General features: G+C 40.0%; 1 protein-coding gene across 5 annotated transcripts in view; it reads left to right on the top strand.

Moving 5' to 3' along the window:
- The window catches only part of creb5b (cAMP responsive element binding protein 5b), a 508,761-nt gene that overhangs the window by 69,127 nt on the left and 412,755 nt on the right, over positions 1-26,879 (top strand). For 3 of the 5 annotated variants that reach the window (XM_087986955.1, XM_043689526.2, XM_043689527.2), the window contains one exon: positions 19,397-19,468. The exons of the other annotated variants lie outside the window; for them this stretch is intronic. In XM_087986955.1, the coding sequence (XP_087843081.1) occupies positions 19,415-19,468 (54 nt within the window). In that variant the 5' untranslated portion in view covers positions 19,397-19,414. The remainder of the gene's footprint in view (positions 1-19,396; positions 19,469-26,879) is intronic. 5 annotated transcript variants of the gene reach the window in all.

The raw sequence follows: 26,879 nt of genomic DNA, 5'->3' as shown, positions 1-26,879 counted from the left end.
CTCACAGTTCTTGGCCTTTTTGAACCTCAATGTCAAAAAACACTTAACAATTAGGTGCTTTTAATGAAGTATTTATTAAAACACAGTCGCTTATGTAATGCTAGAATGTGTAACTTACATGGAGACAACAGCAAGGAAACAGGCCCTATGGCCAACTTGTCTGTGCCAATCAGGTTCCCTAAACTGAACTAGCCACATTTGCCTGTGTTTGGCCCAAATCCCTCTAAACCTTTCCTATCCATGTACCTTCCAAATGTCTTTCATATGTTATAACTGTACCTGCACTTGCCACTTCCTCTGGCAGTTCACTCCATACATTAACTGCCCTCTGTGTGAAACATTTGCCCTCAGGATCCTTTTAAATCTTTCTCCTCTCACCTTTAAATTATGCCCTCTAATTTTGACCTCTCCAACCCCAGGGAAAAAGACCTTTGCTTTTCACCTTATTTATGCTCCTCACGATTTTATAAACCTCTGTGTGGTCACCTCTTAACCTCCTATGCTTCAGTGAAAAAGAATCCCAGCTAATTCAGTCTCTCCTTATAGATTAAACATAGCACAGTACAGACCCTTCAACCCTTGATGTTGTGCAGACCTTTGACCTTATTCTAAGATCAAATTACATACATTATCCAAGAATCACTTAAATGTTCCTAACATATCTGACTCTACTACCACCACTGGCAGTGCATTCCACGCACTCACCACTCTCAATGTAAAGAACCAACCTCTGACATCTCTCCTAAACTTTCCTCTAACCATCTTAAAATTATGCCCATGTGTGATAGCCATTTTTGCCCTGGGAAGAAGTCTATGACTGTTCACTCTATCTATGCCTCAATAAGTTGAACTTATTTCTTTATTTTTCAACTTTGTACCTCGGTATCTTTTTGGCACCAAGAATAGCAACATTGTACATTTTTCACTGTACTCCTGCATCCCTCCACTTGAGAACATGATTCGGAGATGCCGGTGTTGGACTGGGGTGTACAAAGTTAAAAATCACACAGCACCAGGTTGGAATATAACCTGGTGTTGTGTGATTTTTACTTGAGAACACATCTCAATAAATCCTAATTCCAATTCTAATTCTATCCCCAGCTCCCCCAAACTTTGTATCATCTGCAAACTTACTTACCAGACCAGCTACATTATCTTTCAAATCATTTATATATATTACAGACAACAGGGCTACCAGCAGTGATCCCTGCGGAACATTGCTGGTCACAGTTCTCCAGTCAGTAAAACATCTTCCACCATTGCTCTCTATCTTCTGTGACCAAGCCAGTTCTGTATCTAACTTAACAGCTCACTGTGCATGCCAAACTTCACCTTCTATATCAGCCTACCATGAGGGACCTTGTCAAAGGCCTTGCTAAAAGCCTAAATAATACTCTGTCCTCATAAATATCTTTGTCACTTCCTCAGTTAACGCAATTGCGTTTGTGAGACATGACCTCCCATGCACAAAACCTTCCTGCCAGTTGCTAATAAGTCCATATTTTCCCAAATGTAAATAAATACTGTTTCTAAGAATTATCTCCAATAATTTCTCTACCACTGACATAAGGCTCACTGGCCTGAAATTCCTGGAATTTTTCCTGTTGCCCTTCTTAAGGAACAACATTAGCTTTCATCCAGTCATCTGGGACCTCACCTGTGATTGAAAAGATTATAAGGATTTCCTCCCTTGCCTCCCTCAATGTCATGGGATAGATTCCATCCGGTCCTGGGGACTATCTAATACCTTTCAAAAAACTCAACACCTCTTTTTTTATATATTGACTTGCCCTAGAATATCAACATACCCACCTCTAGACTCACTATCCACCAGGTTCTTCTTTTTTGAATACGATGCAATATATTCACTAAGAACGTCATCCACATCCTCTGGCTCCACACACAAATTTTCTTCGATCCTTGAATGGACCAGCACAGTGGCTCAGCGATTAGCACTGTTGCCTCTTGGGAACAGGAACCCGTGTTCGATTCCAGCCTTGAACTACTGTCCATGTGGAGTTTGCACTTTCTCCCCATGTCTGGGTGCTCTGGTTTCCTCCCACAGTTCAGTGATGTGCAGGATAGGTGGATTGGCCATGCTAAATTGCCCATAATGTCTGGGGATGTGCAAGCTAGATAGATTAGCCATGAGAAATACAGGATTGCAGGGATGAGGTGGATCTGGGTGGAATGCTCTTTGGAGGAGTGGTGTGACTTGAAGGGCAGAATGGCCTACTTCCACACTGTAGGGATTCTATGATGGCACCCTTTCCCTAGCTGCCCTCTTGCTCCTTATATATGTCCAAAATGCCTAGGGATTTTCCTTTTTCTTATTTTTCAAAGTTATTTCATGGTCCCTTTTAACAGTCCCAACTCCTTGTTTAAGTTCTTTCCTGCTTTCGGTATATTCCTCAAAGGGTCTGTCTATCTTTAGTTTCCTAAACTTGGCGTATGCTTCCTTTTTCTTTCTGGCTAAGCTCACAATTGTCATCCAAAGTTCCTGAATCTTTCCATCCTTGTCCTTCACTTTCACAGAAATATCCTCATCCTGAACTTTAATCAATTGGGCTTTAAAAGATTCCCACACAATGTAGATTTATCCCCAGACAGCCACCCCCAATCTACATTCCCTGGTTCTGCTTAATGTTGTGGTAATTAGCCTTCGCCAAGTTTAGTATTTTCACCCAAGGACTGTACTTATCCTTATGTATAAGTAACTTAAAACTTATGGAATTATGATCACTGTTCACAAAATGCTCCCCACTGAAACTTTGATGACCTGACTGGGCTCATTCTTCAATACCAGGTCTAATAAGGCCCCTTCCCTAGTTGGACTATTTGTGTAGTGCTTCAAGAAACCCTCATGGATGCACCTAACAAATATCCAACTATTCAAGCTCACTAAGGGAATCCCAGTCAATAAATAGCACATTAAAATCTCCTACCACAACAACTTTGTTGTTCTCAGACTTAAGTTCAAATCATTAATGTACACACAAACAGCAATGGCCCCAGCAAAAAGTGCTACAGAACTCCCCCGAAAACAGACTTCCAGTCACAGAAATATCCCTTAATCATCACTCTCTGATTCCTGCCTCTTTGCCAATTTTAGCTAAAACATGCCTTTTTTTGATCCCTGTGAATTCGTACTTTCTTGGTCAGTCTGAGGGACCTTATCAATAGACTGGCTAAACTCTTTATAGATCACATGAACACTCCTGGTTAGCTCCTCAGATAAATTCCATTTAATTTGTCAAATGCAAGCTTTTGTTAATAAATCCACGCTGACTATCCCTGATAAAGTTATGTCTCTAGAAGTGTAGATGTATTCAATCCCTCAGAATTCCTTCCAATCACCTCCCCAAAAGCGGGGTGAGACTGGGAAGGGTTGTCACTTGAGACTGGGAGTGAGGAAGTGATGCGTGGAGGTGTGACTGTCAGTTTCAATGACAGGAGAGGGTGGGAGATGTAGTTAGGGGTGTGCATGGTAAGTGAAGTAGTCAATTTGATAGTTTCCCAGGAGTTAGACTTTTTAATTGGGTTAATTTAATTAAGTTTTAGTTGTCTAACTTTTCCTGGACGGCAACTTAATTGCAGCAGAATATTCCAAATTGTCTGACTGAAATGGATGCATTTTGGAATGTTCCAGTTGCAAAGGAATTGCCAATCAGAAACTTGGAGTCTGTGGAGATTTCACAGGGTTCCGACATGCAACTTCTATCTACATTGCAGAATTGACTACTTGATCATTGGAAGATCCAGGTTTTTGTGTCCACTTTGGTGATAGTTGAAGATCGCTCCCTTATGCCATATGGCTGGAAGGTAGGTTGTTTTATAAAGTAAGAATAGCAATTTGATGAGATTGCTGAATTTGCACTTCCATTATAGGACCTTATCTGCTGGGGGTGTACATTGGAAATCAGACAAGACTTTTTATTTATATATGGTAGGGTAAAAGCTAGGAATATACACTTCCAATTCTTCTGTCTACTTCTTTTATACTTAACTTTTCAACTTTGTTCAGAGAAGCCAGTCAGCTAGCATTCTGCACAGGTTAATATCATACCTGATAACCACCACTCAAAACAAATAACACTTATTAAATAAATCATAGAACATTGTTTTATTACTTTTCCTTTAATCTTGAAATTAATGATTAATACCTGAATTTATTAAAATTGATTTGTTCGTCAAAGTGTAAATCAAGAATTGGAAAGTATGCTGTAATTACTTGCATCTTAGATAAATAGCCAATGTCAGTCAATACTTTGCTATCTCTGCAAATCCTGCAGCATTATTTTTCAGTTATATTTGGGATATCTGGTCAGGATGGACAAGTTGGACCAAAGAGTCTGTTTCCACGCTGTACATCTCTATGACTCTATATTTACGTATTTGAAATCATATGAACATTCTCTTGTTGGAATTTATAAAGTTTGTGGGTACTTGAGGACTGTTACCATTACCATTCCTTTGTTTTAAACTGAGACCGCAAGAACTCCAGCAGGTTATGAAAATTATACACTGCAACAGAGCAAAGTAAGAATAAAAATGAAAGAAAAATCTTGTAACACGTTTCTTTATTTTCCAACAGTTGGCAAATAGAATTTTCCATTTCTGGTTGAACAGATGTTGCAAGTACAGTACTGTACATTATATTTAATACTTCAATAGTGTTACATCATGTAATTAATTGTTACAACTTGACACATTCTCTGACTTGTGGACTTGTTCTAAGATTTCACAGATTGTTTTGTCTCTGTAAACTACATGCCATTGAAATGCTGTCACGTGACTGTCAGATCAAATTAGGAGTGTAACAGAGCACTGAGATTTGCTGGCTTTTCCTGATTTCAAAGTTGAAACTTTAGTGTTGATATCCCATGTTTAGAGACCATTTCTCTTTAGACCTTTTGCTAGATCTCTTCAGTCCAATCTAACTCTGTGCTGGCCCAATGAAAAGTTTGACTTAAAACTATCATTTTTATTTAAGCTTTGAATTTTCACCACCTCACAGCAACAGAGTCTAATAAATGCATCTATTAAAACTATGTGTCTGTCTATCTGATATGTACATCTTGCATCTGGCATGAATTCGTAGGAAAGAAATGTTTCCTCCTATGGAAAAACTTGCAAAGATCAAAAGGTGCAGTCTAGCTCAGATATTCCATTGACGAAAGTGTTGGTAGGACAGGCTGAGTGGCTGAAGGATTGCATTGGCTAAATAAAATCTGCAGTTAAAAACAAGAAATTTTCAAGAATATTAATTCAGTAAAAATCCATGAAAAGCTACCAGTAAAAAGCAGCTCTTAGTACACTAGTGACACATTTAATGAAACATTAGTTTCACATTTATCCCACTAAATGACTATGAAGTAAAACTGATAAGAAAGAAGTTATATAACTTTTGCCTCACCCACCTACCCAGCCACTCAATCATCCACTTGCCATTCATTCTGTTACAACCAAGTGAGAATGGGTGAATTGGCTATCTTCTTTTCAAGCTGTCTGGTTGGTTGCAACAAAGATTTAATTACGTTTTTTGCACTTGGCTGTGCCTCACTCACATTAAAATGTAGTTAACTAGTTAACCAAAAACAATATCAGGTGCCAATTACAAGGTTGTCTTTTGTGAAAGATGAACAATTTTATTACTTGTTAACCTTAAGAAAAATGATAAAGGTGCAACATCAAACATACACATAAACACAAGTTAAAAAAGATTCCTGTGTGGTTCAAGAATGTACATAACACAATATGCATTTTAAAGTACTTGTGATATCCCTGAGGCACTCAATTTTAACTTGAAACTGTGATTAGTTAGTAGTGTTCTTGATCAGCAATCACCCTGAAAGTTGCAGATATTATTGAGTTTTCAGTATTTGGATGTTTCTTTAATTTGTGATGGCTTTGTCCTTCCTGAACAAGAGCAGAGAGAAACAGTTTATTTCAATTTTCCTGTTATAAATCCATCTCCTCTGCTATGCTAAAGGAATTGCTTGAAATAAAGCTCATTCATGTCTTCCTGCATCTGAAGTATGTGTTTCCAAGCTGGATTATCACAGACGAGTGTTTCACCTCCAACGTGTGAAACTCCTCGAGATATATACTTAACATTGGAGATGTAAGTTTCTTCATGCTGGCTGATTTCAGTCTCATCTGATAAAAGTGTCAATTTAAGTTCACAAAATTATCTTCATTCCAGATTAGTTTCTTGGATCTTGGCTGAACTTGTGGTCAGGTGATTGCTACAGTCATTTCTAAGATCCTGTCTTTCTTTTTAAAAGCTATTTCAATTCCTAAAAGTTCTAGGTATTAAAATCAGATGGTGGAAATTGAAAATGGGAACAATTGTGACAACGCATTCACCTTACTCATTCATTCACTCATCTATTCACTAACCTACATTGTTTATTTAAAGACTTAAGAACCTCCAAAATTTACCTGAATGTAACAAAAACTGGGCATGTTCTCTCCTTTTTCCAACCCGACTGTGATTGCTGGAGTGCCTATCCTGCTCATTTGAGCTTCAGCTAAGATCGGACACATTGCTGAAAATTGGGAGTTTTGCTGGCTTAGAGAAATCTTTGCAGGCAACAATAATGTTGTCCCTGACTAAGTAGCTTCTTTCATAACAGTCCTACCCTTCCTTCAGAATCTGTTGTGCATCTGGAAGATCAGAGCTTGAGTTGAGAACTAAACAGATATGTGGTGATGCTATTTGGAAGCAAAACATGCTAGAAACTTTGTGTTATGAGTTGGAAGGCATCACATGGGTAAAAGGCAACAATTCAGTAAGTTTATGGGAGTAAAAGCAAGTAATTGTGAGAGATCACGGTAAAAAGCAGTATTGAAAGATCACTGGGATAAAAAAGAACAATTAAGAATTGTGAGAGGTCAGTGTAAATTGTGGTCACGATTGTAAGGGCAATATGTGAGTCAGGAATTCAGAACCTTGTTAAAGACATATTCGTGGAAGCAAAGAAAAGACTAAATGAAACCAGGATATAAACCAAGACTGACAAGGAGAATGAACAGCTGATGAAAATTGAAACATTGTTACGATGAAAAATATATATGAGAGGAAAGAACAGATTGGAAGACAAACATAAAGACAGTATGACAAAATAATTAGGACAAGAAATTCATTTGCCTTAGTTTTTTGCATGTGAGGACCACAATTTGTGAGCTGAACATACCTATTAGAAACAAGATGAAATCTTATGCAACTTGCATTGACTCCATCATACTGCAGACATCTTCTGTTCTCAACAATGGGCTGTGAAGCATTGCAAAGAAACCATTAGCTCTAGATAGCCTTTTTGTAAAAGAGATGTTACAGCATTACAATGAAGGCTGCTGGATAATCATACTTTGGAATGGCATACCAGGTGAAGAAAGGTCAGGTGCAATGCCAATGTTAGGGCAAGGAGGGAGAGGTGCAGTGGCAGCAATTACCAAGGCCGGGTATAAGTGGTAACTTAGTAGTGTTATAATGGGACTAGAAACCCAAAGATCAAGCTAATGTTCAAATGGTGGCTTCAAATCCCACCGAGACAAATGGCAAAATTCAAATTAAGTTAATGAATATAGAATTAATGAAACTGGTTCAAGGGTGATCATATCATCTCTGTTAATTCTTAAAACCCATCTTGTTCATGAATGTCCTTTAGGGAAAGAAATCCATTATCCTTACCTGTTTGAGCACACATGTGGTTCCAGACAACAATATGGCTGACTCTTTTGCATCTGCATAACTTTGCCATAATGAGAACGTAAACCTTTGACACCAGATATATGACAAACAACTGAGGAAAGTGAGAAGTAATGTAAGTGAATGAAGGGAAAAGGGAACCAGTGCATCTATTTTCAGTTTGGCTGTCTGACTCATCTCAGTGTGGCAATAGTGAACAAAACTTTTATTCCTCATGCAGTATCAGTCCTATACCTTACCTTCTCTTTGATATTGACCATCACAGTATCCTCCACAATGCCATAAAAATGCCAATAGAAACAAACAATTTAATCTAACTTGATGTATTCAACAGCACTCCAGTATTCAACAGCATTGTATATCTCTATAGCATTGTTTTAATTTAACAAAATGGCCCAAGGCACTTTACGGGAATATTACAAACCAAACTTTTACATCACTCCACAGGCCATATGAGGCAGTAGGTTAGTTAGTAAATGTGAAGAGAAGGTTAATTCTCCTACCCTGTACAGGTGCTGTCTGACCACTGGAGTTCTTATTCACAGCACTGGCTCTTACATTGCTTTTGAGATATTAGGGCGGTTGGCCAAAAGCTTAATCAAAGGTGTAGTTTTTAACAACCGTTTTAACGGAGGAAAAAACAGAATTGTGGTGAAGAAAGTCCAATGTTTAGGACAAAGGCAACTAAGGGCTTGGCCATCAATTATAGAGCACTGAAAATTAGGAAAGCACAACAGACCAGAATTAGATGTCTGCAGATAGCATTGTGAATTGAGGATGGATGAAAATACTGAAGTAATAAGAGTGTATAAAGATTCCAAAAACAAAGATCTGAACTTTAAAATTGAAATGTTCCTTGCATAGGAGCTAATAATGTAGGAAAACAAGCCATCCATCTCTCTTGCCTATGAGTCGGGCTTTGCTCCCTCCAATTTTGTACCATCTTCCTCTGCAAGAGACAGAGAAGAGTTTGTGATTTTCTTTCGTGAATTGGCTGTCATGGTTGAACAACTGGCAGCATATAAAAGCTGTGAGATGTGGATGTAAACTTTGTTGCTTAGTATGTGAAGGTCAAGTGAAGTTATGAATGTTAGGTATGAGTCATGAATGATTGAGATTTTTGGTAGATTAGTAATCATAGGGTGGTGGGGTTTGGTAATGTAATGAGCAATGTTTCTGTCTAATGGTTCGTGGGTAAGGCTGTGGACTTTGAAAGTTCATTTACTGATTTTTTTTGCCTTTTTGAATTCACTGACTTTCTTGTGGCACTGCATCTGTTAGGCTACATGTCCAGCTTTAATCATGCTGGACATCTGGTCTCATTTACGTCTGAAGATTTGTTTAGAGAATCTCCTAGACGCCTGTCAGTGGTAGACACTTCTTCTAGCTATCTCCTACACTGAGGCCTTGAGAATTGTTTCCATGAAGTTAGAAGCATCTCTCGGTTCCTTATTCAGTCAGGCAATGTTGGCATGGCTGACTAGGCTAGCATTTATTACTCTTCCATAATTGCCCAGAGGTCAGTTAAGAGTCAACTGCTTTGATGTGGATCTTGAGTCAAATGTAGGTCCAAACAGATAGGGATGGCAGATTTCCTTCATTGAAGGACATTAGTGAACAAGGTGGGTTTTTGTAACAATCATTATATGCTTGCTATTAAACATGCTTGCTATTTGTGGCGGCACGGTGGCACAGTGGTTAGCACTGCTGCCTCACAGCGCCAGAGACCCAGGTTCAGTTCCCGCCTCAGGCGACTCTCTGTGTGGAGTTTGCATATTCTCCCCATGTCTGCGTGGGTTTCCTCCGGGTGCTCCGGTTTCCTCCCACAGTCCAAAAATGTGCAGGTTAGGTGAATTGACCATGCTAAATTGCCTGTAGTGTTAGGTGAAGGGGTAAATGTAGGGGAATGGGTCTGGGTGGGTTATGCTTCGGCGGGTCGGTGTGGACTTGTTGGGCCGAAGAGCCTGTTTCCACGCTGTAAGTAATCTAATCTAAACTACCTTTTTTATTGAACTTAAGTTTCCCATCTGCCATTGGGGTATTTGAACTCATATTCCTGGAATTCAGCCTAGAGTTATGAGTTTCTTTTCCAGTGACATTACCATTACTCCACCACTTTCCTTCCATCAGTCAGTTTTGCAGTCTTTTTTCTCTTCCCTAACCATTTCAAGAACTTGTGATTGGATCATTGGCTCCTTAAACTTGCAACCATTCAGTATGATCATGGCCGATCTTCAAATCCTTTTCCATGTGTTCATCATATCCTATGATTCCCCAAGAGGCCAAAGATCTGTCTATCTCAACATCAAAGCAATCACATCACATCTTGAGTAGGGAGTTACAAGGACTTGTAACTGTTTAAGAAATTTTGTTTATCTTATTGCTACATGATTCGCCCTTGTCCTGAGACTGTGCTCTAGATTCCTCACCCTGGGGTACAACCTCTCAGTGCTGCCTTATCAAACCCCTTCAGAAATAAGTATGTTTCATTGAGATCTCATTTTTCTAAACTCCACAGATTAAGTTATGTTTACTTAGATTACTTACAGTGTGGAAACAGGCCCTTCGGCCCAACAAGTCCATACCGACACGTTGAAGCGCAACCCACCCAGACCCATTCCCCTACATTTACCCCTTCACCCAACACTACAGGCAATTTAGCATGGCCAATTCACCTAACTTGCACATTTTTGGATTGTGGGAGGAAACCGGAGCACCCGGAGGAAACCCACGCAGACACTGGGAGAACGTGCAAACTCCACACAGAGAGTCGCGTGAGGCGGGAATTGAACCCAGGTCTCTGGCGCTGTGAGGCAGCAGTGCTAACCACTCTGCCACTTAGCTTCTCATTCCTTGAACCAACTTCAATGTACTGTCTTCATTGCAAGTGTATTGTTATGAAGAGATGCGAGCCAAATATTAGTTTTTTTTTTAAAAGGCTTTTATGGACCCATGTGAATATGCCTTGAATGTTAAAACAAAGGACACTTTGCTAAGGAAAAGGCACTGGATTCAACAATAATGTTGTACCTACAAGGAACAGGGAGCTTGGAAGGAGTCATACATTTTAGAAAAAGGTCACATGGCTCAGTGTATGGCTAAATAAGACTATTGGAACTTTGAGTTCAATCAGAGAGAGAATTTGACTGTTTGAAGAGCCCATTACCTCCTCTCTCTCCTTCTGTGCAACTCCTCTCAGCAAAGTGTATGACCTGAAAATCTAACACTACCTCACTATCTGAAGCAAAGGAAATTCAGCCAACAGTCACAATTCTAGGAAGGGACCTCAGTGGCAGCAGCTTGCAGGTGCAGAATAGTTTTAGAATCAGAATACCATTTGGGACGTCTGGCAACTGATCCTTTTATTAATGGACTTAATTATTACTAACTAAAGTAATTTAATGTTAACATTTTGCAGAGTTTTCATTCTTTTCTTTCTTCTCTGACATGCATGTGTTTATGAATTTTTTTTTAAAGGAATAAACATACGTGTATTTGCATGACCGAAACTGTTCATCAATACGCTAAGCATCTTATTTGAGTAAGTTTGTTTTTGGATCTAACCCAGTTCTTTGTTGTTGACTAAAGAAACCTGGCTGACTCATTCTTACATCTAACTCTGACACAGTCTGAAACCAATATTATGGGCCAGAGCACCATCCTGATTAAATTTAAAACTTGTGACCAGTGAAGGAGTGGCACTAGTAAAGAAAACAGTGCAATGCTCAAACTCGGTCATAGCAATTTTATCTCGCCTTCTGTTACCTACATGCTAACTTACTATGTTCATTGTATATGTACAGATAGATTCCTTTAACACCAACAATTCCAAGATTCACACTTATAAAATATTTTCCAATTCCAGAAACGCATCTATTGCTAGACATAACTTTTTGAGTTTTGCAAGCATGGGTTGTTTGGATATGGTCAGTAATTTGCTTGTTGTGAACAGACAGAAGGATATACTGCTAAGATCTGCTAATCTTTGGGCTGGATGGCCCACATAGCTCGTATCACAATGGCACAGTATTTAAAACAAAATAGGCAAAATTGCATGATAGACAAGAAGTCTTAGTGTAGATTAGAGTGGTGCTGGAAAAGCACAGCAGGTCAGGCAGCATCCGAGGAGCAGGAAAATCGACATTTCGGGCAAAAGCCCTTCATCGTCGATTTTCCTGCTCCTTAGATGCTGCCTGACCTGCTGTGCTTTTCCAGCACCACACTAATCGAGACTCTGGTTTCCAGCATCTGCAGTCCTTGTTTTTACCAAGAAGTCTTGGTGGCTTTGCAGCAGCATCTTGTTTGTAATGAATACCTCTTGCTTTGCTACTATGTAGTAGCAGTTTGCATGATGAAGAAATGATTTGTTTAGTTTCCAAGGTTGCTGATTAAAGCCAATTTTATAGCTCATGGAAGTGTAACAATCCTAACGTGTATATTGAACAGTGAAGGCAGATTTGAGGTAGACACTAGTGGAGAACCTCTTGGCAATTTCTCATTTAAAACATCAAGGAAAGGAAGCTTAATTGACTGGTTCATTTTAAAGGTGAAATTGAGCGCAGCGTGGAACTCATTAAGACATGTAAGAGAATTGTTGCGTGCAGTCGCAGATTCAATTCTTGCAAATAAGTTAACTGTACATCAGAATTATACATGTAGGAGGTCATCTGTCATTCCACTGAAGACACATTTCTCATAGAATCCAACAAAGATGTTTGCGAGAGCTGGGCCAAGCGAGGATCCCATGTCAACCCCATTTGATTTGGCATATGTTATGTTGTTAAAACTAAACTCAACTGTGCAAGTTGCTGAGTCCATAAGTTCAATGATTAATGTTGTCACTATCAGCCCAAGCCAAATCTTGGCTAGGTCTTGCTGCATGTGCATGGAGACTGATTCATTGTCTGAGGAGTCCTGAGTAGCACACTGCAAGATGGTTTAAATTGTGGTCCTATTTCCTTCAAGCCCTTGTTTTCTTTATATTTTTCTGTTTTTCATTTCTATCTTTGTTTCCCTCATTCTTGATTCCTTACTAAGCTTCCCACACCCTGCCATTCTTGTTTAAATGCTCCCAACAGCACTAGAAAATCCCTTTTGAGGGTATTGGTCTCAACCTTGGTGGGATGCAAATTATCCAGTTTGTACTGATCCCATTTTCTCTAGAATCTGTCCCAATGCCTTAAGAATATAAATCCCCCTCCAACACAATACCGTCAGTCGTGCAGTCAACCAATCTATTCTTTTATTCCTTATCTCATTAGCTCTTGGCATCAGGGGTGACCCTGAGATGACTCAGCTATTCATATACTGTCTATAATTTATTTCCTAGCTCCCTATATTCTGCTTGAAAGATCACATCCCTTTTTTTACCATGTCATTGCTACCAACATGGACTGTCACCTCAGGCTGTTCTCCTACCCCTTTCAGAATGTTTTGCAGCTGCTCAGTGACATCCTTGATTGCAGCACCGGAAAGACAAAATACTGTGCTGATATCTCAGCTGCAGTAACTTCTATCTGTTCAACAGAATCCACCATCGCTATTGCCCTTGCACTTTGTTTTCCTAGTGTCTCAGACTTGGCACCCTGTATTCCCTGAGAAAGAGTATCAAAATAGCAGTATCCAAAATGGAAAGTCTGTCAGAGAGAGAGAGATGACTCAGGAAATTCCTGAACTACTTGCCTGTTACTTATATTATATCTATTGGTCACCCGTTCTCTTTTTCCTGTGCATTGTTTACTTGCAGTGTGACCACTGTATGTGCTTTCCACAAAGATTCAGCCATATGGATACTCCAGCCCCTGATCCAGATCCAAAATGTGGATTTTCCCTTGTTGCATCTTGAGGCATTTCTGCACATGTGGTCATCCTGGAAGCTGGAAGTATTCCTGACTTCTGACATCATACAAGAGGAGCATTTCACCTGGTTGAGCTGCCCAGCCTTGTCTTAGAGATAGAATATATATGTGGTGTGATACTGGACTAAAACCAGACTAGGAGATTAGAATAGTGCAGGTTCCAGCTTGCTAGGTGGCAAGGTCACACATAAATTCTGCTGCGGAGGACTCAGGCAAGGCCTATGATGGGCCAGTCCACAATAGAGGTTGATCAGTGAAATGCTTTATGTATCACAAATCCTACCAGAAATACTGTGTTCAATATCCAGGAGCATACAGAAGTCTGACACTATCCGATGGAGGGCTTTGTCCATCCCTTAGACATACATCTTGTCCAATCCAAAAAAGTGGTCAAATGATTTTGGACACTGGTGGCCCAAACCATGATGATGTATTCAATGGCTGATGTCTCAGCTTTTATTGCAACTTCGGCATATTCAACCACTGAGGCAATGGGACCAATTCTAGGATGAGTAATGAAGTGGATGAGACTTCTGTTATGTAATCTCAATGTATTCATACAAGCCAAGACTGCTGTCATCATGCAGGGCTTCACAGTAATCTGTTCTCGAATAGATTGCTAGGATTGCTGAGACATCTATCAATGTTTCAGCAATGTGAGCAGCAATATTTCGGTAGGGTGGAAGTTTGCAGTTTTCTTTCAGGTTGATATGATTTGTTCTTTAACTCCTGCCAGCCAGGACTGTATCAAACATGCCAGCTTGGTGCAGTCCAAAACATGGATGTCTGGGTCCAGAGGTGCTTGACATCACCATCCAAAACCTTCTGCATTCCTCCGCTGAATCTCAGCAGCCTTTCATCAGCTGTGTTGCATTGGGCTACCAATACTTCAGAGCACTAGGCTAGGCAAAAGCACTGCATAAAAGGCATTGAAGGATGTGTAACGGTGATTAGTTTACTTTTATATGCAATATAATATGATTTCATTTATGTTGGTTTCAAATTATTTTCTCTTCACATCGATTCTGCACCTCCTCGGATGCTGCCTGACCTGCTGTGCTTTTCTAGCACCAGACTCGCTACACTGATCTCCAGCATCTGCAGTCCTCACTTTCTTCAAATTATTTTCTGTTTGATTCACTAACAGCATTCTACTTTAGGATCTTTCCAATCTGAAGATGAAGAAAGATTAAAACTTGATGTTCAGATTGCATCCAGTATCCATGCCTTACAAAGCAACTCCCTGAGTGGAGTGAATCACTGAGTCACTGAGCATAAGTGAGGAAGAATAAATTGTGGTTACATTTGAAGATACCAATATTGCATAGTCAACTTGAAAACACCTATTGTTGCTGAGCTCTAGGACTTGACCCTCGCAGAGTCTGCAAGCAAATGATACTTGGCTTTTCAGCATCAATATTTCATAGAGTTATTTAACACTGCCAAACAGACTGGGAAGTCTGTATGTGTCTACAGAACAGTCTACAAATTGCATTTATGCAGTGGTTCATGATTATTTAACCACACCATTGACAATTATTGAGAGTATGGCCATCCTTTTTGAACAAAATCCTCAGCTTAGACTGAGCTTTCGTAATGAACACTCTTTTGGATGTCATAGAGATTGATCTTAAGGGGGCAGGTTGCAAAGGGTGCATCTGTGCAGTTGAGTGTTAGATTTTAGAAATCCTGATCTCCACACTGCTGTGGAGTTTTAACTCCATATCCTTTGTTTTCTTCCCCTGGGATTATCCTACTCTCCCAGCAAGCAACAAGCTGATGTAAGGCTTTACTACAGCAAATCTGAGTAGATTCCAGGGTGTGCCACAGCCCCATGTAGAGCCAGGATCTCCCACTGGAAACATTGGAGAGATTGATCTTTGACTTCCACGTGGATGTGTGTGAAATCACAGCCCCACGCATCCCTAAACCATAGGCTGCCTTTAGAGGTGTGATTGGGGTGAGGGGTTGTTCTTTATTGGGATCTATACAATCCAATAGAATTTCTTTGGGCTCCTGGTGGAAAGCTCTTGTTCTTCTTGAGCCACAGACAATGCTGTAAAGGCCCTTTTCCCTGAAGCAGTTTCTAAGTTCCCTGAGGCCTGAGAACCTGGCTGGCCATGGATAATTTTTAAAAAAAGCTAAATCTAAACCTTCCAGCCTCATTATAATATGTGATGATCACTCTACCATCTTGGAGTAATTTGACTGCACCTGCCTCTGTTAAACCTGGAAATGGGTGGGTTGAAGGTAGGTTCAGATTGGGTTTGGGTTAGTTTTTACACCTTACCAAATACCAGTATATGCATTTTTGGGTCAAACATCCCAATGTATCAACATCATGATCTTTTGAACATGTCCATACAATTGCCTCAGCCTACATAAATGGATTAGTACACACTCAACGGGCTGAAGAGTCTTCTGTACTGTGTAATTCTATGAGATTCTCTGGAAGAGGCATAAAACACCTGAATCGTTGGAAGAAAATGTGAAAAATGTGCCTTTTAGTTTTCCTCTTTTGACAGTGCAGGGTTTGGAAAAAGAAAACATTGAGCCATGTAGCCAATGTGATACTCATAGGTGCTAAGGGACCACAGCCACTTGAAAGTCCTTGGCAAAAACAGTTAGGGAATGCATGGGATAAGGAAAGCAGCTTGCCTCTGTGACAAAGTTAAAAAAAATCATAGACATTTAAATCTCTGGGCAGTAACATTTAACAACTACTAGTCAGACTGACTTCTCTGCCAAAAGGACCTAACATGGATGAATGAATTTACTTGTGGGTGCCCATTTTATATGAACTCTGATGAGCATCAGATACCTTGATTGCATCTTCGGTCCAGCAGTTAAATATTTTTGGGGAGCTTCAAAAGCCTGAGGGAAGCCAAGACACAGTCACTTTCCAGCCTCATGATAGACGCACCAAACCAGAGTAGGTCTTATGCTGTTGTTGCCCACATCTGATCCACCAATGTCAACTACGAGCAAGAAGTCAGTGCCACAGAGTAACAGTGGACAAAGAAGAATAACTAGTAGTGACTAGTGTTATTGTGTTTCAAACTTTTGCTGGTGTTATAGACTATTGTATGCTCGAAACACAGTGGAAATGCCCTGTACTCCCTGTCATTTTCAGACAAAATACACAAAATACCCTTGTGTTGGGCAAAATTCTAATCTGAACTGTATAACTGTCAGCCTCTTGCTATTGTTACAAAAAGTCACTGCTATATATGCCTGGAGCAACTTGGAAGCAATGTCTTAAAAATAATTGTAACCCATCAGCTAACAGTTCAAGTGAAAGAAAGTTTCATAATCTACAATAAATCAGTTTTCCACAGTTGTCTAATAAAATGATTCCAATTCTGGAGTAAATCTTGTAAATGTGTTTCTTCGTCAACCATTTTGCTTGCACCCCATTCTTTGGAGTGGAGTCGTACTTGTTTCTTTGTTAATTCTGACGATTAAGAAAGAGGCTGCCCAACATTTTTAGAGAGGTCAAAATTAATTTTCAACTTAATTTTTCAGTGGTAATGTCACAGTTGAAACCCATGCAAAAAGGATAAAGGGGAATAAAGATGCTTCTGTGTCAGGGTTAAAATAAATTGTGTTTATCACTTCAATATTTAGCTGTTGCATAGTAGTACCTAAGAAAGGGTATGTAAATTTGGAGACAAGATGCTAGTTAACTATGGGATTTATACATAGGCAATGGAGCCTCAAAACATTTTAGAGCACACTGTGTTGTAGCAGTAATTGTTAGGGTGAGATTCTTTTCTTCCAGTGGAGATACAAATCAAACTGTAAATAATTTAACTTTTTTTCGCTGGACAAAGTGATTGCTTCAATATTCCCGATCTCACATCATTTTAATTTGGCTTTTTTGAGGGTTGGAAGGTCTTGGTTCAGAATTCACATGCTCTTTCTAGAAATCATAGAATCCCTACAGTGTGGAAGCAGGCCATTTGGCCCAGTGAGTCCACACTGACCCTCTGAAGAACATTCTACCCAGACACATCCCCTACTCTATCCCTGTAACCCTGCATTTCCCATGGCTAATCCACATATCCTGCATATCCCTGGATACTTTGGGCAATTTAGTCAATCCAGCTTACCTGCACGTCCTTGGACTGAGGGAGGAAACTGGAGCACCCAGAGGAAGCCCACACAGAGGGGGAGAATGTGCAAACTCTACACAGACAGTCACCTGAGGGTGAAATTGAACCTGGTGCTATGAAGCAACAGTGCTAACCACTGAGCCATCGTGCTGCCCCAAAGGGCAAGGTCAGATCCCCGTTGTAAGCCGTAAAGCAAAATTGCACCGCTTCTTGCACACATTTTTTGTGGTCTGGTCTGGGTTTGTACAAGTCCTAAAAAAAACTCGTGACCACTGGGGAAATCTTGCTGAGGAAATCAGAATATTCTGAAAGGTAAGTGGAAAATGTTCTGGTGCTTTCATATTTCACAATTGGATGCTGTCTTGTAATATAGATGTGTTTCAAATGTGGTCATTCATCATAGGGATCTGTCCTACTTAGGTGCTTCCATTAGCCACCAATGTGAAAGTAGCATCATGTATTACAATAGTTTTCCATTGGAGGCAATGCCATAATTCATTTAAAACAGAAGCCTTGTCAGCTTATGCTGTCATGTTTTGCGCTGTGATTTTAATTGACAGACCAATCTGTTTTGGTTTAAAAAACTGCTTTTGAAAATTGAAAAGATAGATCCTTTTGCCTGTTGCTCTCCATTGATTGACTAATACCCTACTTTGAAATGGAAATTGAACACAATTGTGTTCTACCAGTTTCAGGGAATGTAGCTGCAAAGTTTTGTGAAGAAGGCTGTGACCACTATGAATGCTTGGCTGGATTTCTAAAGCTAGTAATGGCTTGAGCCCATCAGATGGTCTATTGATCTGAGAATGGCTGACATTTTTAAAAAGCTGTAATATTATGGTTTAATGTGGTTCTTAATTGTTTACAAATGTAATAGGCACTTCAAATATTGCACTTTTTTTCACACAGGAGAACGTTTTGTCTCTGGTGTCAATGATGTTTGGATGAATTCAGGGTTTTACTAGATTGTTAGAAGTTTAGTTTTTTTCCCCAATGATTTTAAAATAATTCACTTCTCCTTTTTCATAATTTCTGAGGACAGTGTACAGTGAATTACGGGTGAGTGACTATGGGGGGGTACAGGGGTTGGTAACATTTAGGTGTCATGAACAATCTGAGGGGCTGGTATATGGGTTGGGTGTGAAGAGACATAGGTAGCATGGGTGATCTGAGAAGGCGTGAGGCTGAGTGGAGGTGAACTGAGAGGCTAAATAAGTAAACGTTAGGGGGTCTGTGGGAGTTGGGCTGCCTTGTTGGAGAAACAGGGTCAGCCTTCACACCCAGAATACTCACAAAGTCAATGGCTGTTTGAAGAATATATTGCAAGTCCAACGTTTGTGTGGAAAGGCAAAAATCCGAAATTATGTCATACATGGGCACAATGTGCATTTCGAATGGCTTTAAAGGTCAGGGTTTGGGCTTTCCCATGGTCTGAAAATGAAGAGTATTTGTTCAGACTATGAAAATTAAAAATGCAACCATGAAACAGTGATCATCGTTACTTGTATTGAAATTATTGCTTTTTCTTAAAATACTTTCTTTGCCTTCAGCATAATCAAATTAGATTTAATTAGGGATTAAATTGAATGTTGAGCTTGATTGTGAGAAAAAAAAGCATAACTGCATTTATTTATTAAATACAGGTTAGCTTATTCAAATGTTAATGCAGATGCCATTCATTTATTTGCTGTTGTGTATTTGGTTGTCAGATTAATTCAAAGCCAGTTATGAATTTGGAGCAAGACCGGCCATTCGTTTGCAATGCTCCAGGTTGTGCACAGGTGAGTATTGCTGACTGATTAGCTAAGTATTCTTGAAATCATTGTTTTGTTACAACTATCTGGTAAGCAGTAAGTTTCTGCTTAAAATAAGATTGTGATTTTCTCTATTATCTAAGTTTCAGATTAGAAGCATAGAAGTTATAACACAGCAACCATGTAGTTTACTTAAGTCAGTTGTGTCATTACTTGTACAAGTGAAGCTTTCACCTGTAAGTCTATGTTCTAGATTTCTCCAGCTCTGTATGTAGAGTATCTTTTGTTGCTATATAGTACAAAAACAAAATGTTATGAACGCTGGAAATTTGAAATAAAAACAAAGAGCTGGACAATTTCAGCAGGTCTGACAGCACCTGTGGAGAAAATAAAACTTAGACATGATGTCCACTCTGTTCCTCTCTCTACAGATGCTATTAGACTTGTTGACCTTCTCCAGGACTTTATGTTTTTCACTTTTGTTCTTAAATCTGTAACTCTTGCCTTTCCTCAGAACTGCTCCTCTTTGCCACTGCAATTTGGCAGATGTGAAGTGGAAAGCGCGTTCATGTACACAAGTGGAAGTCCTATTTAATACCATTCATGTTATAGTGGCACAACAGAACAAACTCTTTAAGCTTTAAGACTCTGTTCACTCTCTGTTTCTGTAAGTCTCCCCTTGTCTGCTTCTCCTTGTTTAACTTCTTATTTTCTGTTTCTCGTACATTGTCTTTCTGTCTTTATATTGGACAGTCATTCTGTTTGTTAGCATGCAATGCACTTCTAAGCGCACGTAATTGAGGACTGAAGGTGTTCAAATCACAGATAAGTTTAGAAAGTAATATTTATAATTAGAGTTGTAGAGTCTTACAGATGTACAGCATGGAAACAGAAACTTCGGTCCAATTCGACCATGCCGACCAGATATCCTAACCTAATCTAGTCCCATTTGTCAGCACTTGGCCCGTATCCCTCTAAACCCCTCCTATTCACATACCCATCCAGATGCCTTTTAAATGCTGTAATTGTACCAGCCTCCACCACTTCCTCTGGGAACTCATTCTATACACGCTTGACCCTCTGTGTGAAAACGTTGTTTCTTAGGTCCCTTTTATATCTTTCTCCTCTCACCCTAAACCAGACTAGATTTTATAAATCTCTATAAGGTCACCCCCCAGCCTCCGATGTTCCAGCCTCTCCCTATAGCTCAAATCCTTCAACCCTGGCAACATCCTTGTAAATCTTTTCTGAACCCTTTCAAGTTTCAAAATATCCTGGGAAAGAAGGTATTTCTTTTGTGCCAAGAAATTGAATTGTGCATGAATAAGGAAGTGAAACATGATTTGAGTTTGTAGGTTAATTGCAGGCCAATGTCTCAGGCTGTTACTGTGGGAGTAGGCACATTTAAATTGGTGTAGGAGGGCAGCCAGCAGGTGATGTCTACTTGTTAGACTGATCAACTGAAGTATTTGGCTTAGTTTCTGGTAGTATGTGAGGAATATTGCAGTAGTCACCATGGACTTTGCAAATATCAGTCAGAATTACACGCTTCAATAAATACTTATTGATAAAAGCTATGGTAGCTAATTAGTTATATTAATTTCAAATAGACAAATAGAGTCAGAGAGATGTACAGCATGGAAACAGACCCTTTGGTCCAACTCGTCCATGCCGATCAGATATCCCAACCCAATCTAGTCCCACCTGCCAGCACTCGGCTCATATCCTTCCAAACCCTTCCTATTCATATACCCATCCAAATGCCTTTTAAATGTTGCAATTGTACCAGCCTCCACCACATCCCCTGGCAGCTCATTCCATACACGTACCACCCTCTGCGTGAAAAAGTTGCCTCTTAGGTCTCTTTTATATCTTTCTCCTCTCACCCTAACCCTATGCCCTCTAGTTCTGGACTCCCCGACCCCAGGGAAAAGACTTTGCCTATTTACCCTATCCATGCCCCTCATAATGTTGTAAACCTCTACAAGGTCACCCCTCAGCCTCTGACACTCCAGGGAAAAAAGCTCTAGCCTGTTCAGTCTCTCCCTGTAGCTCAGATCCTCCAACGCTGGCAACATCCTTGTAAATCTTTTCTGAACCCTTTCAAGTTTCACAACACCTTTCCGATAGGAAGGAGACCAGAATTGCACGCAGTATTCCACAGTGGCCTAAGCAATGTCCTGTACAGCCGCAACATGACCTCCTAACTCCTGTACTCAATATTCTGACTACCAAAGGAAAGCATACCAAGTGCCTTCTTCACTATCCTATCTACCTGCGACTCCACTTTCAAGGAGCTATGAACCTGCACTCCAAGGTCTCTTTGTTCAGCAATACTCCCGAGGACTTACCATTAAGTGTATAAGTCCTGCTAAGATTTGCTTTCCCAAAATACAGCACCTCGCATTTATCTGAATTAAACTCCATCTGCCATTTCTCAGCCCATTGGCCCATCTGGTCCAGATCCTGTTGTAATCTGAGGTAACCTTCTTCACTGTCCACTACACCTCCAATTTTGGTGTCATCTGCAAACTTACTAACTATATCTCTTATGCTCGCATCCAAATCATTTATGTAAATGACAAAAAGTAGAGGACCCAGCACTGATCTTTGTGGCACTCTACTGGTCACAGGCCTCCAGTCTGAAAACCAATCCTCCACCACCACCCTCTGTCTTCTACCTTTGAGCCAGTTCAGTATCCAAATGGCTAGATTTCCCTGTATTCCATGAGACCTAACCTTGCTAATCAGTCTCCCATGGGAAACCTAGTCGAACGCCTTACTGAAGTCCATATAGGTCACATCTACTGCTCTGCCCTCATCAATCCTCTTTTTTACTTCTTCAAAAAACTCAATCAAGTTTGTGAGACATGATTACCGACACACAAAGCCATGTTGACTCTCCCTAATAAGTCCTTGCCTTTCCAAATACATGTACATCCTATCCCTCAGTATTCCCTCCAACAACTTGCCCACCACTAACTTCAGGCTCACTGGTCTATAGTTCCCTGGCTTGTCCTTACCACCCTTCTTAAACAGTGGCACCACATTAGCCAACCTCTAGTATTCTGGCACTTCACCTGTGACTATCGATGACACAAATATCTCAGCAAGAGGCCCAGCAATCACTACTCTAACTTTCCACAGTGTTTTAGGGTACACCTGATCAGGTACTGGGGATTTATCCATCTTTATGCATTTCAATATCTCCTGCACTTCCTCCTATGTAGTATGGACATTTTGCAAGATGTCACCATCTATTTCCCTACATTCTATATCTTCCATATCCTTTTCCACAGTAAATACTGATGCAACATACTCATTTAATATCTCTCCCATTTTCTGCGGCTCCACACAAAGGCCACCTAGTTGAAATTTGAGGGACCCTATTCTCTCTCTTGTTACCCTTCTTTCCTTTATGTATTTGTAAAAAACTCTTTGGATTCCCCTTAATTTTATTTGCCAAAGCTATTTCATGTCCCCTTTTTGCCCTCCGAATTTCCCTCTTAAGTATACTCCTACTGCCTTTATACTCTTCTAAGGATTCACTCAATCTATCCTATTTATACTTTACAAATGCTTCTTTCTTTTTCTTAACCAACCCCTCAATGTCTTTAGTCATCCAGCATTCCCGATACCTACCAGCCTTTCCTTTCATCCTTACAGGACTACACTTTTCTGGATTCTCGTTATCTCATTTCTGAAGGCTTCCAACTTTCCAGCCGTCCCTTTACCTATGAACATCTGCCCCCAATCAGCTTTCGAAAGTTCTTGCCTAATACCGTCAAATGATTCCAATATTGAAATTATTTTAGAATGAATTATAAAATCAATAAGCATTACGAAAACCCATAAAGGGTATCTCAGGACATGGAAGGTCATGTTGTGGAAATAAGATTAAAGGATAAATATTCCCCAGTGGAGGCCAAAAGCAATGAGTTTTTTCAATTCATGTAAATAAGTGGTCTTTTATGACAGTGGAAGCTTGTAAAATTTTAGTCTAGATCTGAGAGGGGAAACCATTGCAACAGAAAAAGATCTCCGGCTGGTTTGAATAGAGAAGTTCTTCTGTTGTATATAAAATCTCTATGTGGATTCAGGATCTCCAGGTAAAAAAATAAAATTTTGCTTTACATTAGTCCTTGCTGAAAAGTTGTTTTTTCCCATTTAAAGTTGAGTCTATGGGTATAAATGACTGAGATTAAGCAAGTGAATGAATTACCCACTTCACTTACTGATGTCACACAGCTCCCCTTCCACTGCCCATTAAGAATTCCCTCCAGTTTACTATCTTATCCTGTGTGCCCCGATCCATTTATCTTCTGCCTTGTATTTTGTATTCATTTGAACATGATACATCTTACCCCCATGTACATTTACAAATATGTGCTTGTTAAATTATTCAAAAAGAACAACCCATTTAGTTCCACTTCTCATTTAAAAACTTAGTTTTCAAATATTTATTTACCCTTTAAATAAACTCTGACCCATGCCGTAACAACCTTGCAGAACAAGTCTATTCTAATCTCGGTCTTTGTGCTTTTAATGATGTTATTAAAGTCATGCATTCTAAATTCTGATTTACTGACATATGGAAATAGCTAGTAATGAAAGGGAAATTTTGAGTTTGTGTTGAGTCATTTGATGACTAATACATTATTTTTCACACGACTATCAGAAACTAAACCTAGTACTGCAGTAAGTAAGCAGATTTTTAATTGGAATAGGAGGGCAGCTGAAGGGTAAAGTCTAGTTCTTAAAATGATGATTTTTATTATTTATTCATGGGATGTGGGCATGATTCATTGTCCATCTCAAGTTTCCCATGTGTCGGTGGCTGTGTGCTATCTTCTATTTGGTCTATGTAGATTCAGCTGATGATCTCAACCTTGGTCCGATCTTTGACAAAAGAAATGAATTAAAGAGGTGGAGTGAGTGTGACTGCTTTTGACATCAAGGCTGCAATTGACTGAGGATGGCATCAAGGAGCCCTAGCAAAATTATAGTCAACAGGAATTCAGGCAAAACTCTTACTGGTCGGAGTCATACCTGGCACAGGTAGATGGGGAGGAAGATGATTGTAATTGTTGGAGGTCAGTTATCTCAGTTCCAGAACATCTCTGAGGGAATTCCTAAGGGTGGAGTCCTAAACCCATCAGCTGCTTCATTAATGACCTTCCCTCCATCATAAGATTGGCGCAACATCGAGGGGCAAAGGGCCTGTACTGCGTTGTATTCTTCTATGTTCTATGTTCTATAAGGTCAGAAGTGGGGATGTTCACTGATGATTTCACAATATCCAACACAATTCTCCACTCCTCAACTATTGAAACAGTCCATACCTAAATATAGCAAGACTTGGACAATATTCAGGTTTTGACAGACAAGAGGCAAATAGCATTCATGCCACACAATGGCCATCTCCAACAAGAGATAATATAGCCATTACCCTTTGACTTTCAATGGCATTATCACTGATGAATTCCTACTAACAACATCCTGAGGATTACCAGAGACCAGAAATTGAACTAGACTAGCCATGTAAATAATATGACTACAAAAGAAGGTCAGAGGACAGGAATTTTGCAGTGAATAACCCATCTCCTGACCTGTCTACCAAGCTTGTCTACCATCTGAGGCACAAGTAAGTTGTGAGATCGAATACTTATCATTTGTCTGGATGATAGCAGCACTTAAGAGGCTTGACATAATCCAGGACAAAGCAGCCTGTTTGACTGGCACCAGATTCACAAATGTTCACTTCCTCCACCACCAGCTGCTGCTGCTGCTGCTACTATCTACAAGATGCACTATAGAAATTCTCACCAGGGCTCCTCAGACACAGCTTCCTTGACCATTTCCATCTGTAAGGACAAAGGCAGCAGATACATGAGAGCACTGCCACCTACAAGTTCCCATTCAAGGCTGCCACCATCCAGACTTAGAAATGTATAGCCATTCCTTCAGTGTCTTGAACTCACTCCCTATTTATTGTTTTTACCTGTCACGAGCAATATATCTGGCCCAGCAATGCCTTCATCCCATAGATGAATAAAACAAAACCCTAAAGTCTAAACCTCACCCTTTAGCTGCCCTCCTATACCAATTCAAATCTGCCTATTCCTTCAGTAAGAGCCTGAGATATCAGCTTGCAATTATCTTATGAACCTTCCCCATGTTTCAGTTCCCTGTTCACTCATAATTCAATCCATTGCCATAGGCAGAAAAGAAACTCACTCCTTTCCCAGAAATTGAAAACAATAATTTGAGTAGTTATTTGAGATTTGGAACACCTTCAGCTCTCCATTTGGGGGTCATTTCAGAACAGAAATGCGGAGACATTTCTTCAGCCAGAGAGTGGTGGGCCTGTGGAATTCATTGCCACGGAGTGCAGTGGAAGCCGGGACGCTAAATGTCTTCAAGGCCGAGATTGATAGATTCTTGTTGTCTAGAGGAATTAAGGGCTACGGGGAAAACGCTGGTAAGTGGAGCTGAAATGCGCATCAGCCATGATTGAATGGCGGAGTGGACTCGATGGGCCGAATGGCCTTACTTCCACTCCTATGTCTTATGGTCTTATGGTCTTATTTGAGGGGAGAGGAGAAGCGTAATATAATCTTGTTGTTGCACAGGTTGGCTTTCAGCATGGTAGACTGGGCTGTGAAGTAGGAGAATGTACAGATGAGATTTTAATTCATTCAAAGCTATCTACTGAAATAGAGGTAAAATTGATCCTCTTATATCCAAGGCTGAAGATGTCCATGAAGCTGATGGAGTGAGTTGGGAGAAAAGTTATTGGAAGTGGTTGGAAATAGGGATGGGTAAATTGTATGGACACCAAAACTTTGCAGTAGATATATCCTGGAATAAGTGGTGTGATATGTGTCACCTTCAATCATTGCAAACTTGAAGATATTTGATACCCCCCCCACCTGCCCAATACGAGGCAATGGCAGGTAGATGCGTGACTTATGGTACATCTGGGGCATCTACCTTCTAAAGATTCTAGTGCAGCTTACTGGTTTTGTAACAGCAAAGCAAAGGGGTGGTATAGTGTCAGCTACTTCCAAAAATGAACTTTAGCCCAGACTTTTCCTTCAGGATTTAGTTCAGTTGCTGGTACACCTTGTTTCACCAAGTATACAAGTGCCTTTTGTCCTTCTAAGAGAATTAAGAGTCCCTGTTCCTGTTTCCTCTGATCCTGGTGGTCTCATAAGGGGGTTGAAAGTAAACTTTTCCACTTAAAGGCCTGCAGATTCACTGATCTAAAATCAGGACCTGGTACTAAAGTGGGAGGGTGCTAAAATGCAAATGTTTGGGCCAATTCTATTTTGCTGGAAAGTTTTTTTTAATCAGTGCAAGCAAGATAAAGGGTTTATCACAATAATACATTGAAGTAGATAACTAGAGAACCAGGCGATAACATGGGCGCTTTAAC

Source organism: Chiloscyllium plagiosum, unplaced genomic scaffold, assembly GCF_037043375.1.
Source record: "Chiloscyllium plagiosum isolate Xiang-an unplaced genomic scaffold, Cpla_swu_hap1 HiC_scaffold_5, whole genome shotgun sequence".
Taxonomy (NCBI): domain Eukaryota; kingdom Metazoa; phylum Chordata; class Chondrichthyes; order Orectolobiformes; family Hemiscylliidae; genus Chiloscyllium; species Chiloscyllium plagiosum.
Note: the sequence above shows the minus strand (reverse complement) of the source record. Positions and strands in the feature narration are given on the sequence as shown.